Source organism: Geotrypetes seraphini, chromosome 6 (genome assembly GCF_902459505.1).
Source record: "Geotrypetes seraphini chromosome 6, aGeoSer1.1, whole genome shotgun sequence".
Taxonomy (NCBI): Eukaryota; Metazoa; Chordata; class Amphibia; order Gymnophiona; family Dermophiidae; genus Geotrypetes; species Geotrypetes seraphini.
Genome location: NC_047089.1, coordinates 49,226,772 through 49,243,212, shown reverse-complemented (window position 1 = coordinate 49,243,212; position 16,441 = coordinate 49,226,772). Strand labels below are relative to the sequence as shown.

The 16,441-nt window shown below is 41.7% G+C and overlaps 1 protein-coding gene across 1 annotated transcript in view; it reads left to right on the top strand.

The window, feature by feature from the left end:
* The first annotated feature begins 318 nt into the window (after nt 1-318).
* UBL3 (ubiquitin like 3) overlaps nt 319-16,441 on the top strand; it is a 166,788-nt gene continuing 150,665 nt past the window's right edge. Inside the window, exon 1 of the mRNA XM_033949006.1 lies at nt 319-1,078. Within this exon, the coding sequence (XP_033804897.1) occupies nt 1,052-1,078 (27 nt within the window). The 5' untranslated portion in view covers nt 319-1,051. The remainder of the gene's footprint in view (nt 1,079-16,441) is intronic.

Below are 16,441 nucleotides of genomic sequence, written 5' to 3'. Positions count from 1 at the left end.
TTGTTGTACCCTGCACTGGAGGAGGGAGCAAAGCGGAAAGTTTGCTTTGGGTGGCTAATACCCTTGCACCAGCACCGCGTAACTACAAAAACATTCTGAAAAAGCAGGAGAAAAAGATCAGTGCTAGATTGCAGCTAAGAACGTTCATTTTCAAAGGCAGCTCCAATAACAACATTACGTCATCCGACACTTGGGGAGGGGGGGGATCCGGGACTACAAGTCCCATGAGATCGCAAGGAGCTCCCGAAGTGACGCAAGAGAAAAATGGGCGGGGGAGGCAAGAGCGGAGGCGGTGCTGCCTTTTCCTGGCGTGCCTCCGGACCTGGTTGCGCAGACGCCATGTTTGTTTGAGAAGCGATGACAGGAGGCGGAAGGAGACGGCGACACCGAGGACAGCGCTGAAAGGGGAGCGGGCTGCAAGGGACTGGACAGAGCCGGGGGGGGGGGGCGCGCGGCAGAGGTCGAGTCGCTGGACTGTGAGCGCGGCTGCGTGGTGGACGGCGGCGGAGTCTGGGGCTACCCCGACCAAGCTCTGCGGCTGAAGCCCCCCAGGAGCTCGCTGCGCTGCAGGTCGCTTCCCCGGTGGCATTTTGAAGTGGGCTCTCCTGAAGCGGCACGAGCGTATTCTGAAACCTATTAAAAAAAACACAAAAACCCTGAAGTGCTTGCAGGCGATATTACAAATAAATCTTATCTATGAAGTGAAAGTTCAGTGCAAGGGGTCGACCTCCCTGTGCACAAATGTGAGGAATGAGCCCTGGGTTTTAATCCCAGTGCTTTGGGGGGGTGTAAAAGAAGAGACATTTCATGTTGGTTTCCCTTTCTCTGTGGTCTTCCTAGTGTTGCTGTCTAGGTTCTGCTCGAGTTCGAATCCACGGGCGGGTTCGTTTTTGGATTTTTGGTTTCCCCAATACGTTGTGGATTTTGTTCTTCTTTTTATATACATTTTTTTTAAGACTCAAAGGCCTTAAGGTGGTTTCGGGTCTTCTTTCTGGGCAGAGAGAGCTTGTTCTTTTTTTTTTCTGTTTTCACCCATCCGGATACCTGCAAGATGTCAAACTGCGTTCCCGCAGATATGGTAAGAGATACTCGGTATTCCTACTTCACTGTGGCTACGAGTGAGGGAAGGTGCCCTGTGCAATGAATGCATGCAGGAAATGAATGATTGTCCTAGAATTGTTGACCAACTAAGTTTCATGTGCATTATGTAAGGGATTAAAATCATTAAGGGATACATATAGAGACACATAAATGCACACACTTGTGCGTTTGTATTTTATCAAGGAAACGAACGATAGCTCAGATTAGCAAAACAGTTCTTCACAAATACAATGATCAGACTGTCCCCCCTCCCCCCCCCCAGGAAACTCTGCAGTGTCCCTTTCCCTCCGGGCGTTCAGTGAACTTATCACCTGGAAGGAAGATATATTCTGATCAAGTAATATAGGTCGTCCACCGCCACCAAAAATGACTGAAACATTCCTGCATTTATGTATGCACATACACAGGCGATTGAGAGATGATAGTGTTCAAGGACAGTTTCTATATACATTCTGGGATGATCTTCCTTTAGTTTACATCCTTAATATATTTTCTCTCCCTCCAGCCCTTCAAAGTGAATCCAGGGGCTAAAGCTGTCTTTCATAATATTATGTTTTATTTTAGGAAAATAGCTCTTGGCCAGCGTCATGTACCCTCCTGGAAATGTCCAGCTCTCTTCTTATGTAATCCGCTTTGAACCGCAAGGTACAAGCGGAATAAAAATCACTAATGTAATGTAATGTTATCAGCCATCAGAATATGTCGTTGTGCTAGTTCTCGGCCACAAATAGACAAACGAAAGGCTGGGAAGTATTTTGTTAGCAAAGTTAGTAAATTGGCTTTATGTTAGTGAGATTTTTTTTTTTTTTTTTTTTTTGAAGTCCACCTAATTTATTGCTCCATTTGCTCTCAGTGGGAAGCTGAGCTTGGCAGGGTTGATCAGAATTTTTTCTTTAATGTGAAATTGCAGTGTGAATGGTGTACTGTCAGAATGGAAACCGTGATATCTCTATCCAAAGGCCCCTGTGTCAAAATTTTATTATTCTAACTTCAGAAATGGTTTTTCACCATTTGATTATGGATTTATTTTTTGGGGAGATATGTCATGTATTCCCAAACCTTATTTGTTTACTTCAGGTTTTAGTCATTTTTGTGAATTTTTGTTTATTCAATTTAATGCAAAACGTTTTGCTTCCTGTGTAGTAAAGGTTGGTTTGGTTTTTCATTAGCACAAAATGAGAGAAAATGATCTTTGACTAGGACTGTGAAGCTGACCTTGATTTTTTTTTTTTTGTGGTGTACTATATTACATACGATATCTATGAAAATTTAAATGTCATCTAAGAAAATATGAAGCCTACTTGATATTGTAATTAGTTTGCTTGATTGGTGATGACAGTAATCAGGTATTTTGGTTTCATAGGTTGTATGTGCAGTGGTTCTTGCAGTTTTTGGTTTTTTTTTTTTAAGAAGGCTGCATAAAATGAGCAATAATGCAACTTGCTAAAAATCCTTAGCAGACTAATTCAGAATGCCTTTTCTAGGATTTTTGCTTAATATTTTCTCTCCTTTCATTGAAGTAATCTTGTCACAAGAATGTTTTCTTTTTATTGTTGTACAGAAAAAGGGAGACAATGGGTGAAGTATGGAAGAACCACAGGACGCAAACTAGTATAGAAGGTAGCTGGTCTCCTGCTCTGAAGGGATTGCAGACTTGTATAAAGCATACCTACAGATCACATTATTAGGGGGCATAGAAGAGTTCCAACATTGATGGCTAAAATGGTTTTCATTACTTAGCATTTGTAAGCTCATTTGATTTAAAGCTATTTGGAGTTTTTTTTTCCTTCTCTCGTCTAAATTTCCTCACTGCTGTACTCCCCTGTTTTGCTATGAGAGATTTTCGTGACTATTTTCTAAACATTTTAATAGAAGCTAATACACTTGCCGGTATGTCCAAGCTTTCTCTTGCAATATTATTAGTTCTCACAATATTATTAGTTGACAAACCTATGTTCTTCATAGAAAACACCTTGATCCTTTCTGGAGCAGTGCACTCCCATGCAGTCATTTTTATAGTACAGTATTTTCAAAAATGAAAAAGAAATAAAAGGACAAGTCATTCATGTTTAAGCTCAAGGAAAGGGATTCTGGATGGAGTAGAACATCATTATCTTACAGCCAAATGCATGTTGTAGATAATATTGTGGGAATCTTTGCCTAATTTTGAAGTAAATTAAACCTTTTGCAGTGAAATGTTATCATAAAATTGCATTAAATATAGTAGATCTTGTGTTTAGAAACTCACAGTTCCTGAAAATCTGTATCTGAGAAGAACAGTGGCGAGACATGGCCTTACCATCCATTGGAGCCAAGTGGCAAAGATCCATTGAATATTGGTTTTTGTCTTTGCAGGTAGAACATCTATCTTTGTGCTTTGTGGCTCCCTTGGGCCAACACAATCCGACAGGAACTTTGGAAAAGTTGTATGTTAGGAAGCCAGCGAGATGCTCCCTCTGGAGGAATTGGGTGGAGTGGAGATGAAGAGGTGCTTCTAAGTTGGGTGTACTCAGTATGACATATGGTGCAGCATCTACTCATTTTAAGAAAATGATCCAGTAGCAGTCCTGTCACCAGTTTCCTTGGCTGTGATTGGTCTTCTTATAAAATTAGCCATTGTTTTTGGATTTGCACATACATTACAATCACAGAAGTTTAAATAGGCATTTGTCTTAATATTGCCTGTACATCCAAGAATGAGCAATTTCATGTTGTACTTTTGTCTGTCATTTTTGAGTTTTCAGCATATGCTACATTATTGTGTGACTGGTCATGTTGAGTAAAAAGCTGTTCTTTGCACTTCTTATAACTTTGCAGTATATTAGTTTGTATGATGCACTGAATTTGAAAGTTGCTGCATTCTAAATGTGAGCTATAGTTTAATTTTTGCTTTCTGTTCAGTGGCTGTCAATTTGATTAGAGCAGGGGTGTCCAACCTGCGGCCCCGTGAAGTATTTTGTGTGGCCCCGGTCGAGGGCGATGCAGTGTTTTCCTCTGCTGCCCCTGGGTGTTTACTATCTTGCCAGCTCCCTTGCTGCAGCATTTGCGCGGCCCCAGAAAATTTTTTTTTCGGCCAATGCGGCCCAGGGAAGGCAAAAGGTTGGGCACCCCTGGATTAGAGCATTGACTTTGCCTCTCTAGGCTATAGCAGAAAGGAGGTAGCATGGGTCTGACCAAAGAGATCTATCATTGCAAAAAGGAGAGGATTACATATCCTGCTTTACAATCGATCACTTTTTTTCCTGCTACTCATTTACACTGAGGTTGTATTTTATCCCTCATCATTAAAATGCAAACCTGTATTCCATTACACTAAAACCATGTAGAGCAAACAATGTTGCTCATAGCCAGAATGCACTAACCCAAAAGTTAAACTACTGGAGGATAAAAATATTGTAGAACTAGATTACAATAAATGGAAAATAAGTTTGGAAGAACATTGTAATGAAAAGCATATGGTGCCTTAAATTTAATGATTTATGTACTGATTGCATTTTATTGCCAGAAAGCAGTAATATTAGATAAACATTTTCTGGAGATGGTAAGCAGATTTATGTTGTCATGTCCAAACATGAATGGGTGGCAGAACATCTCTCCATTATCAGCTCATAGTTCAGGCTCTATGCATTGATTTTAGCCAAAAAGAGGCCTCTAACCTGAAATATTGGAAATGTCTATGAGACCATTCATTTGTAATGTGGGCTAACCCTTAAATTTTGCTAATTTGCAGCTTTTGGGATCTAGTTCATCAAGACATCAATAGTTTATCTGTGGACCAAGCTAATAGCCAATGAATTTCACAGATTTTGTATGTGATTAAATGGGCTATCACCATTGACCACTTGAACAACTGGGCCAACCACCCAGGTATGAAAAATGGATTAGCCCACTTGTCCATAAGACCATCCAAATATCTGTTGTATTTGCTAGAGAGAGTGGGAAAATTACTTTGAGGGAACTCTTTTTAAGGGAAACATCTATAAACCTATCTTCAGGTCAGAGTTGATAATGGGTCATCTGGTCATGGGTCAAATGGGTCAGCAATATTGGATGATTCATGTGGGTCACGGTCAGTGTCTGTGACCCATTGACCCATGATAAAATTATATTTATTTATCTGCTTCCTTGAGCTTTCCTTGCTCTCTGGAGGTTAGTGTGTGCTTGTGGCTTGGCCCTCCTACAAAGCCCATTTGACTGCAGCGGGGGAGTGGAGTTCTGCTGCTGCTGAAGGCCTGAGCTCTGCTGTCTGTGGCTATGGGGAGATAATTTACCACAGATCCACGAAACTGCTGTGAGAAATGCCTGCACAATTTGGCTTCACCCGCAAGGAGAAGGAAAACTGTGATGAGACGACTGGGCAGGCATAGGCCAAACTCTGACATGGACTCCCCACTCCCCAGTAAAAACAAAATGCTGGTTTTGTGGACTGAGTGCAGCTGTGTAGGACTGAACTAACTGCAGGTAGGAATCCTATTGTCGGTCTGAGCTGAGATTGGTGGGCCTGGATAGTATGGCCCTGTGTTTAAGAGTAGTGAAATATCAGTTGCGATGTCTAAAGAATGACTGTAAACCTCAATCGTAGACATTGGACAGTTTGTATAATTTGATTCAAAATGGTTCTGTTCTGAAAGAAAATGCAGACGACAAAGCCGATTGTTGGAAAATGTTCAGATTGGTTGAAAATGCAAATGGTGAGCAGATTTTTGGCTTGGCAGCCTGCGTGAATTGTTAGTTGTCTACTGTTAAAGTTGAGGTCAGATGAAGAATTGATTTTACAGTATGGGATAAAAATATATCATAAAGAGTTATCAAAAAAAGAAAAAAAAAAAAAAAAACCTCCCTCACAAATATGTAATGTCACTCAAAGAGAGAAAGTCAATCTGTCAATAGTGTAATCACAAGGAATAAAAGACCCTTGGTCTTGAGAGCCTACTGTATTTTTCGCTACATAAGGCGCACCTGACCATAAAACACACCCTGGATTTAGAGGAGGAAAACAAGAAAAAAGCATTTTGAACCAAATTCTCCTTGCCAGGCTCTTAACTCTGTTCCCCCTCTGGTGGTCTAGTGGTAGGCCAAGATAAGGGCACAGGGCAGGCTGTGACAGGGCAAGCAGACCTAGTGACAGGCAGGGTGGACTCCCCCCCCCCCCGGTAGCCTCCCCCCCGAGGCAGGCAGGCAGGGGCCCCTTATCTTAACTCCTCCGGTGGTCCAGTGCTATAGGGCAGGAGCTTTCAGCCTCCTGTCCTTCCCTCCTGCTTTCTCCCAAGCAACAGTGGCCAGAAAGCAGGCTTGAGGTTTTCACTTCCTGGCTTGTCCCACGCTGTTCTGTGAATGGCAGTCCAGCACTATAGAGCAGGAGCTTTCAGCCTCCGGCCCTTCCTTCATGCTTTCTCCCAAGCGGCAGAGTCAGAACGGCAAGAAGGCAGGTGCAAGTTTTTCACTTCCTGCCGTGTCCTGCGCCGCTCTGTGAATGGCTGCCCCAGTTCTCTGACTCTGCCGGTGCCACTCAGGAGAAAGCAGGAGCTGAAAGCTCCTGTGCTACAGCACTGGACCGCCATTCACGGAGCGGCACTGGTCAAGGCAGGAAGTGAAAAACTTGCGCCTGCCATTTTGCCACTCCAACTCTGCCGCTGGGGAGAAAGCCGGAGGGAAGGGCAGGAGGCTGGACCGCAGGAGGAATTAAGGTATGGGAGGGGTAAGTTAGTATTCGCTCCATAAGATGCACCCTAATTTCCACCCACTTTTTGGGAGAAAAAAGGTGCATCTTATAGAGTGAAAAATACGATAATTATTTATTTTTTACATTATTTAATATTTTTTAATAAGTTAACAATTTAATTCATTATGTGTAAAAATATCAAGTGAAAACATCACTAAAAATTTTTAAATATACATCCACATATTCATAGTGTTCCAAAAGGCACTTAACTTAAATTTAATGGCGACACCAGGAAGTACTTCTTCACGGAAAGAGTGAAAGATCGCTGGAACAAGCTTCCAGTGCAGATGGTCGAGGCCACCAGCGTGCCTGACTTTAAGAATAAATGGGACACCTACGTAGGATCACTAAGAAGGTCGAGTTAAAGAGTTGGGTCATTAGCGCACAGACTAAATTGGGTGGGTCATTAGAGTGGGCAGACTTGATGGGCTATAGCCCTTTTCTGCCGTCATCTTTCTATGTTTCTATGTTTCTAACTTTATTTTTTATTTATTTATTCAATTTTTCTATACCGTTCTCCCAGGGGAGTTCAGAATGGTTTACATGAATTTATTCAGGTACTCAAGCATTTTTCCCTGTCTGTCCCGGCGGGTTCACAATCTGCCTAATGTACCTGGGGCAATGGGGGGATTAAGTGACTTGCCCAGGGTCACAAGGAGCAGTGTGGGTTTGAACCCACAACCCCAGGGTGCTGAGGCTGTAGCTTTAACCACTGCGCCACACACTCCCCTCTTTATGTTAGAATAGGGCAAAAAAAAAACCAAAGAAGTCCTTGTAAGGATCAGCTATGTAGTCCTTCAATCAGTTTGTTGATCTGATCCTTATGGGCCAATTCAGTACTTTGACTGATTAGTCCAATCTCTTTTAATCCAATCTCTAAAGTCTAATCCTTAGTTCAATCTTCTGAAGTGTCTTTCTGGTCTAATCTTTAAAATCAAGTCCTTAATCAAATCTTGAAAGTACAGTCCGATGGCGGCTCATCTGTTTCACAATAACTGCTTCATCAGGGACATGTTATAAAAATCATGATATATGTAGAAATAAACATGGCATTACCGTGTAGGTCAGGCTTCTATATGCTGGATTGTTTGGAAAGCCTTTTGGACTACACAGGTGATCCTTACAAGGACTTCTTTGGGGTTGTTTTTTTTTTTTTTTGTCCAATTCCAACATAAAGTTAAGTGCCTTTTGGAACACTATGAATATGTGGATGCATGTTTTAAAATTTTAGGGATGTTTTCACTTGATATTTTTGCACATAATGAATTAAATTGTTAACTTATTAAAAAAAAAAATATAATCTAATATAATAAAATGATAGGCTGCGCATGCGCACTAAAAAAACGTGTTCCCTGATCCGTCGCGAAAATACGAGTGTGCATGCGCGGGTTTTACGTCACCACCTACTCGCTTTGTACGTCACAGCCTCCCTGCTCTACACAAGCCCGACCGCAGCCAGACGACGATCTCCGTTCCTCCTGCCGCCGCAGATCTCCGTTCCTCCTTTGCCACCCACCCCCTTCTCTTCCCCACAGCCTCCCTGCTCTCCACAAGCCGGACCGAAGCCAGATGACGATCTCCGTTCCTCCTTTGACACCCACCCCCTTCTCTTCCCGTGGGCCCGAATGGCAATTCCAGCAGCGTGTGCATCAGTCTTCACACGCTGCTTCGGGCCCTTCTACTGCCCTGATTTGCTCTGCCGCGTCTCTGATGATGTTATAAGAGATGTGCCAGAGTAAATCAGGGCAGTAGAAGGACCCGAAGCAGCGTGTGGAGACTGATGCAAGCGCTGCTGGAATCATCACGTTTGTAGTCCGGACCGCGGAAAAGGGGGGGGGATTAGAGGAAACGCTAATGCTGCTGTACAGGGAACGGGTGGGGGGGGGAGGGAAATGGAGGGGGAGGGAATGCTGCTTTGGACAGACAGACAGACAGAGGAAGGGAAACACAAAGAAAATAAAGACACAGGGGCAGGTGCACAGGGAACTGGTGTGGGGGGATGGAATGCTTGTTTGGACAGACAGACAGAGGGAGAAAGAAGAAAGACACAGGGACAGGGAGATACACAGAAAGACAGACAGGCAAAGGGGGCCAGAGACAGACATAAAGGACAGCGGGAGCCACGTCAGGAGGGGTGCGGGATGAGTCAGTGGGAACTTTTCCAATGGGTGCAACTGGGCGGCTGTCGGGAACCTCTGATCAGGGACAGAGCAAGGTAAGAGTATCATAGGGATAAGAAGGAGGAGGGGTGATAAAAAAGGAAGGGATGCCTGCTGATGGACAGGGGGGTGAAGAAAAAGGAACAGAGGACAGCCAAGGAAAAAGAAAGAAAGAAAGAAAGAAAGCGGCTAAGGAGAGAGAGAAAGAAATAAAGACAGACACACACACACATGTTCTAGCACCCGTTAATGTAACAGGCTTAAAGACTAGTAATAAATAATTAATTAGGTTCTCGAGACCAAGGGTCTTTTATTCCTTGTGATTAAACTATGAATACATTGACTTTCTCTCTTTGGGTGGGATAAAAATTATGACAGATCAAGGGAAGTCATGTGCTGTTGCCAGACTAGGCAGGCAAACATGTATTGATCAGTTTGTGAGAGAGGTTTCTGGTACAAATATTTTTCCAGGGGATAGAGCTGCTGTGAAGAGTGCTGAACTGTGTCTAGTTGTTGAGGCTGGACTATCGTTCTCTGTTGAGAGTTCGGCAAATAATTTTAATCGGCAACAATTACAGAAATATAAGTGTTGATGATGTATTGTTTGGATGCCTAATAGTCTTTGTGATTGCAGACGCAAGACACATGACTCGTATGTAGTAATACTGTGACCACTACAGTTGTGATGCGTGTCTTTCTGCCATTTATGAATGAATAGAAATGGCATACAGTAATCCTAAATAATAAAAATAAAACAAGAAGAGAACTTGCTGTCACAATTAGAACTAGTTTAGCAGTTAACAATGCAATGCCGGTTAGCAAGAGGCCTCTATTTGTCAATTGTAGGTTTATCTGCTGACACTGGAGCTTGGAAAATGCACCACAGGTCACGAGTATGGGTCATAGGGCAAAGGTGTGATAGGTCACATGGGTCATGAGTCACAAAAGATGACCCACTATCGGCTCTGCTTCAGATAAATTAAGCAGTAATTAGAAATAATTTTTAAAGCAGGATTTAAAGGTTCAATTCTATCGTGTTTGCTGTGGATCATGAATTGTGTAGTTAAGGCCATCTCCATAATTTGAAATACAATTTTTCAAACTACATTTCCTATCCTCTGAACAATATGTGGTTGTGGTCAAAAAAGCAAATACAGTAAAACCTTGGTTTACGAGCATAATTTGTTCCGAAAACATGCTTGTAATCCAAAACACTCATATATTAAAGCAAAATTTCTCATAAGAAATAATGGAAACTCAGATGATTTGTTCCACAAACGTAAACTTTAATACAAAATACTATACTTACTTATATTGCAAAACCTTGCTCATTTAGAACAATCACTACACTCCTGCAGCATCAGAGAGAAAAGAACCATCGGCTCAGTTGTGATGATATGACGTGTATACTGTATGTACTCGTATTGCAAGACCTTGCTTGTTTATCAAGTTAAAATTTAATAAATTGTTTTGCTTGTCTTGCAAACACTTGCATACCAAGTTACTTGTAATCCAAGGTTTTATTGTACAATGTTTTGAATTTTTAGGAAAAGAATGTAGAATTTCTGTATTACTCTCGGCTGTGACATCACCTTGATTATGTGCAATTCTTGTCATCAAATTTCAAAACAAATGTAATAAAAAAAAAATACAGGAGATAAATGCTAACGGGATTGAGCAGGTCCCCTATGAGGAAGCTGTAAAGTCATTTCTTTATAGCTTCCTCATAGGGGACCTGCTCAATCCCTTTAGCATTTATCTCCAGCTTTGGAAGAGACAGCTGAGGGGAATATGATAGAGGTCTATAAGATCTTGAATAGAGTGGAAGGGGTGAATGCACATTGGTTGTTTACTCAAAAGTACAAAGAGTAGGAGATAACGCTTTAAAGTTCCTAAGTTGTAAATTTAAAGGAAATTAGACAAAATATTTTTTTCACTCACTGTATAATTTAAGCTCTGAAATTTGTTTCTGGAGAATGTGGTAAAAGCTGTTAATATAGTTGGACTAGCTGATGGCCCGGCGTTGCACGGGTATTTAATTATAGCAATAACACTGTAAATGGATTCAAATAAAGATACTTTATAGTGGTGAATGAAAATATTTTTTTACAGCTTTATAAAAAGTACAATATTCAAATTATAATGTGAAATATTTGACAAAATGAATACAATACAACTAAAGCAAAACTTGATTATAAACAACATTTTTAGTTTCACCTCCAGGAGCAAGAACATATACATTATTGGGTGAACCCACCCTTCCCACGTGTGCAGGTGGGCCGCGAGACCCCCAGAACATATCACCCCAGGTAGTGAGGGATCTGCATACCAAGTTTCGTTCAAATCGGTCCCACAGCTTTTTACATTTTTTCCATTGATTTGAATGGGTGAAATCTGATTTTCTGTTTGTAGCTCCGCCCACGTGTGCAGGTGGGCCACGAGACCCCCAGAACATATCACCCCAGGTAGTGAGGGATCTGCATACCAAGTTTCGTTCAAATCGGTCCCACAGCTTTTTACATTTTTTTCCATTGACTTGAATGGGTGAAATCTGATTTTCTGTTTGTAGCTCCGCCCACGTGTGCAGGTGGGCCACGAGACCCCCAGAACATATCACCCCAGGTAGTGAGGGATCTGCATACCAAGTTTCGTTCAAATCGGTCCCACAGCTTTTTTACATTTTTTCCATTGACTTGAATGGGTGAAATCCTGATTTTCTGTTTGTAGCTCCGCCCACGTGTGCAGGTGGGCCACGAGACCCCCAGAACATATCACCCCAGGTAGTGAGGGATCTGCATACCAAGTTTCGTTCAAATCGGTCCCACAGCTTTTTACATTTTTTCCATTGACTTGAATGGGTGAAATATGATTTTCTGTTTGTAGCTCCGCCCACGTGTGCAGGTGGACCGCGAGACCCCCAGAACATATCACCCCAGGTAGTGAGGGATCTGCATACCAAGTTTCGTTCAAATCGGTCAAGCCGTTTTTGAATTAATGTGAGAATGGCATCTTTTTACATTTTTTCCATTGACATGAATTGGTGAAATGTGATTTTCTGTTTGTTAGCTCCGCCCAAGTTGTGCAGGTGGGCCACGAGACCCCCCAGAACATATCACCCCAGGTAGTGAGGGATCTGCATACCAAGTTTCGTTCAAAATCGGTCAAGCCGTTTTTGAATTACTGTGAGAATGGCAGCTTTTTACATTTTTTCCATTGACATGAATGGGTGAAATCTGATTTTCTGTTTGTAGCTCCGCCCATGTGTGCAGGTGGGCCGCGAGACCCCCAGAACATATCATCCCAGGTAGTGAGGGATCTGCATACTAAGTTTCGTTCAAATCGGTCAAGCCGTTTTTGCGTGATCGCAGCACATACACACATACATACACACATACCTCCGTTTTTATATATATATATATATAGATTTAAAAGAAAAGGTTTAGACATTCCTGGAGGAAAAGTCTGTAAACCATTATTAAGGTAGATGGACAAATTCACTGCTTATTCCCAGATTGCCCACTGCTGGAAACAGGATATTGGGCTCAATGTACCTTTTGGTCTGACCCAGTATGGCAAAATATGATTCGGAGTAGAGTTAGAATCAATCATGACTGCTGGCAGGGCTTTCTAGAAACCAAAGGATGTTACTAGCTGCTAGTAAGGGAACAGAGGAAGAAAGGGGGAGAAGAGCTTGGAGAAGGAAGGATGAACAGCAAATTGACAGGAGTAAGAATAAAGAGAAGCTGATTTGTTCTAACAAGGTCTCGGTCCGTGAGCTATGCACACACAGCTCTAGTTTCCTTTCTGATTCATTCCTTTTTCACAAAGAGTTTGAATGCTTTTAAGAACTTTGTGTATTTCTCTGCTTCTGTCAGGTATTTGACTATTATGAAGATAGGATTGTTTTAGGAGCTCTAAGAGCATAACTATGCATTGTGCAGAACATTGTGCTCTTGATAGAGAGAGAAGAGATTTTTACACCAAGGGACAGAACCATATTTGAAAGTTACTGTGTTTATTATTGAAAAGGTTATATATTTTGGGCCAAAAAGAATTGTATATAAGAATAAAGCATCGATTAAAAACCCAGTCACCTTGATGATTTGAAGAAAAGCAAATATGCTTCTCTGTATATAGAATTTTAATACAATGTATGATAGACATACAAGAGAGACACTTATTTTGTCTGGTAAGTATTGCCTTTACATTCTTTTGATGTAAAAACTGCTGTTTTGGGGATTCTTTGGCCACCATGAGAATGGGCTACTGGGCTTAATGGGCTATTCTTATGTTTTCTAATATAAAGCAACTGCTTACCCTTTAAAATGAAATTTATTAATGGAACTCCATTTAAATATTATTCATCATTAGAGGTAAAATATATTTAAATATTGATTTTTCATTTTTTCCTTGTAAGGTCTGTTGTGACGGTAGTCACTTGCGTATGATAATCTTTCAGTTCAGTGAAATCTTCTAGATGCACATGACAAATTCTGAAAATAACTACATGAATCAGAGGATGCTCAATTTGAACAGCACATTTGCTAAATAATTTGTAGGAAAAAGTTAAACATACTGCCTAGAAAGAAGAAACAATTGATTCATAATACACTATTCACACATTTAAATGCTATGTACATTCTTTCAGACCTTGGTAACGTATATATGTATTATACTTTGTAATAAAGACTGTCCTATGATTCTAATATTCAGTATTATCATATTAAATTTTTGAGCGGTGGAGATAGTTCTGTGTTGTTGCTGTGATCGTTAAAAATGCTACACTGCAGAGAATGCCTGAACAAATAGGGTGATGAGGCAGAAGAATTGAAAGAAATCACGGAGAACCTGGAAGATGTACTAAGCCAAATTGACAAGTAAAAGAGTGATAAATCACCTGGACCAGATGGTATACATCCCAGGGTATTGAAAGAACTCAAACATGAAATTGCTGATCTAATAGTGATCTGTCACCAAAATCATCTATAGTAGCTAAAGAATGGAGAGTGGCCAATGTTATGCTGGTTTTTAAAATGGGTTCCAGGGGAGATCCAGGGAATTGCAGGCTGGTAAGCCTGACCTCAGTGCCAGGCAAAATAGTGGAAACAATTATAAAAATTAAAATTGTGGAACATATAGACAAACATGATTTAATGAGACAATTGCTTGATTTCTTTGAAGGTGTGAATAAACATGTGGATTAAGGTGATGTAGGGTATCTAGATTTCCAGAGAGCTTTTGACAAAGTGCCTCATGAGAGGCTCCTGAGAAAATTAGAGAGTCATGGGATAGGAGGTAATGTTCAGTTGTGGATTAAGAATTGGTTATGAGACAGAAAACAAAGGGTATGGTTATAAATGGCCATTTTTCTCAATGGATGAGGGTAAATAGTGTTGTGCCGCAGGAATCTGTACTGGGACCAGTGCTATTTTTATTATTTATAAATGATCTGGAAATTGGGACAAGTGAGGTGATTAAATTTGCAGATGACACTACTGTTCAAAGTTGTTAAAATGCTTACGGTCTGTGGAAAGCTGCAGGAAGACTTTAGGAAATTGGAAGACTTGGCAGCTAAATGGCCGATGAAATTTAATGTGGACAAATGCAAAGTGATGTACATTGGGAGGAATATTCTAAATCATAGTTACCGGATGCTAGGGTCCACTTTGGGGGTCAGCACTCAAGAAAAAGATCTGGGTGTTATCGTAAATAATACGCTGAAACCTTCTGCTGAATGTGTGGCGGCGGCCAAAAAAGCAAACAAGATGCTAGGAATTATTAGAAAAGGAATGGTAAACAAGACTAAGAATGTTATGCCTCTGTATTGCTCCATGGTGCAACCTCACCTTGAGTATTGTGTTCAGTTCTGGCCTCCTTATCTCAAAAAATATATAGCGGCACTTGAAAAGGTTAAAGAAGAGCAACCAAGATGATAAAGAGGATGGAACCAGTGGCGTACCAAGAGGGGTAGGGCGGGGGGGGGGGGGGGGGGGCGGTCCGCCCCGGGTGCAAGGCCCGAGGGGGTGTTCAGCTGGCCACTTACCGGGCAATAGGCTGCCACCGGGGAAAGGCTGCCATTGCTGTCAACAGAAAGAAGCCGGCGCTGAATTCTCCCTCCCTGCTGCTTCTCTTCCCCGAGCCGAGCAACTCTAGCCGTCCGACGTCAATTCTGACGTCGGAGAGGACATTCTGGGCCAGCCAATCGCTGCCTGGCTGGCCCGGAATGTCCTCTCCGACGTTAGAATTGACGTCAGGCTGCCAGAGTTGGTCGGCCCGTGGGAAAAGAAGGAGGGCGAATTCGGCGCCGGCCTGCTTCCGATGGCCAGTGGCAGCCTTTCCCCGGCAGTGGTGGCAGCATGGTGGTGGTAGCGGCGATGGCATGGGGGAGGGAAGGGAGAAAGAAAGAAGGGGGCAGGGTGAAAGAAAGAAAGGGGACATGGAGAGAGAAAGAAAGAAGGGGACAGGATGAAACAAAGAAAAAGTTTGGGGAGGGAATGAAGTCTGGAGGAGAGGAAGCATACAGGAGGCTGAAAGAAGGGAAAAAATATTGGATGCACAGTCAGAAGAATAAAGTGCAACCAGAGACTGATGAAATTACCAAACAAAGGTAGGAAAAATGATTTTATTTTCAATTTAGTGATCAAAATGTGTCCGTTTTGAGAATTTATATATGCTGTCTATATTTTGCACGATGGGCCCCTTTTACTAAACTGCAATAGCAGTTTTTAGCGCAGGGAGCGTCGAGAGCAGCGTGGGGCATTCAGCGCAGCTCCCTGCGCTAAAAAACGCTATCGCGGTTTAATAAAAAGGGAGGGGGTATATTTGTCTATTTTTGTATAGTTGTTAGTGAGGTGACATTGCATAAAGTCATCTGCCTTGACCTCTTTGAAAACCCGCAGAATATAAATGATAATTAACATTTTCTCTGCGTACAATGTGCTTTGTGTTTTAAAAATTTTATTGTTGGTAGATCATTTTGACTTGGCTACGAAGGTAATGGGGAGGGAGGGAGGGGAGCTGCTGAAAGACATCTAGTAATCCTTACAGGCTTGACTGCAGGGAATTATTTTTGTAAAATCATGTTTTTTTATGTGACTGGCATTATTTAGACTTTAATTTCTATGAATGAATAGAATGAAAATGATATAAAATTACTTGCTTGTTTTTATGTGCGTGCGCTGAAGGAAAGTGGAGAGAGAGTGGGCTGAGGACGCTGAAGGGAAATGGGGAAGAGAGAGTGGGGAGAAGATGCTGATTTATAAATTGACAATTGTACAGAATATTGTTTCTTTTTATACTTTAATATAAGTTCAATATAAAACAATTCAAGGCGAAGATGGCGTCTCATACCTGTGTCTGGTGAGACGCTGTGGGAATTATCGTTGTTCATTTTTTTTGTGAACAGTTCTTTTTTCCTTCATTTTGATGCCGAAGAGACGGGGTAAGAGCACCGCTGCAG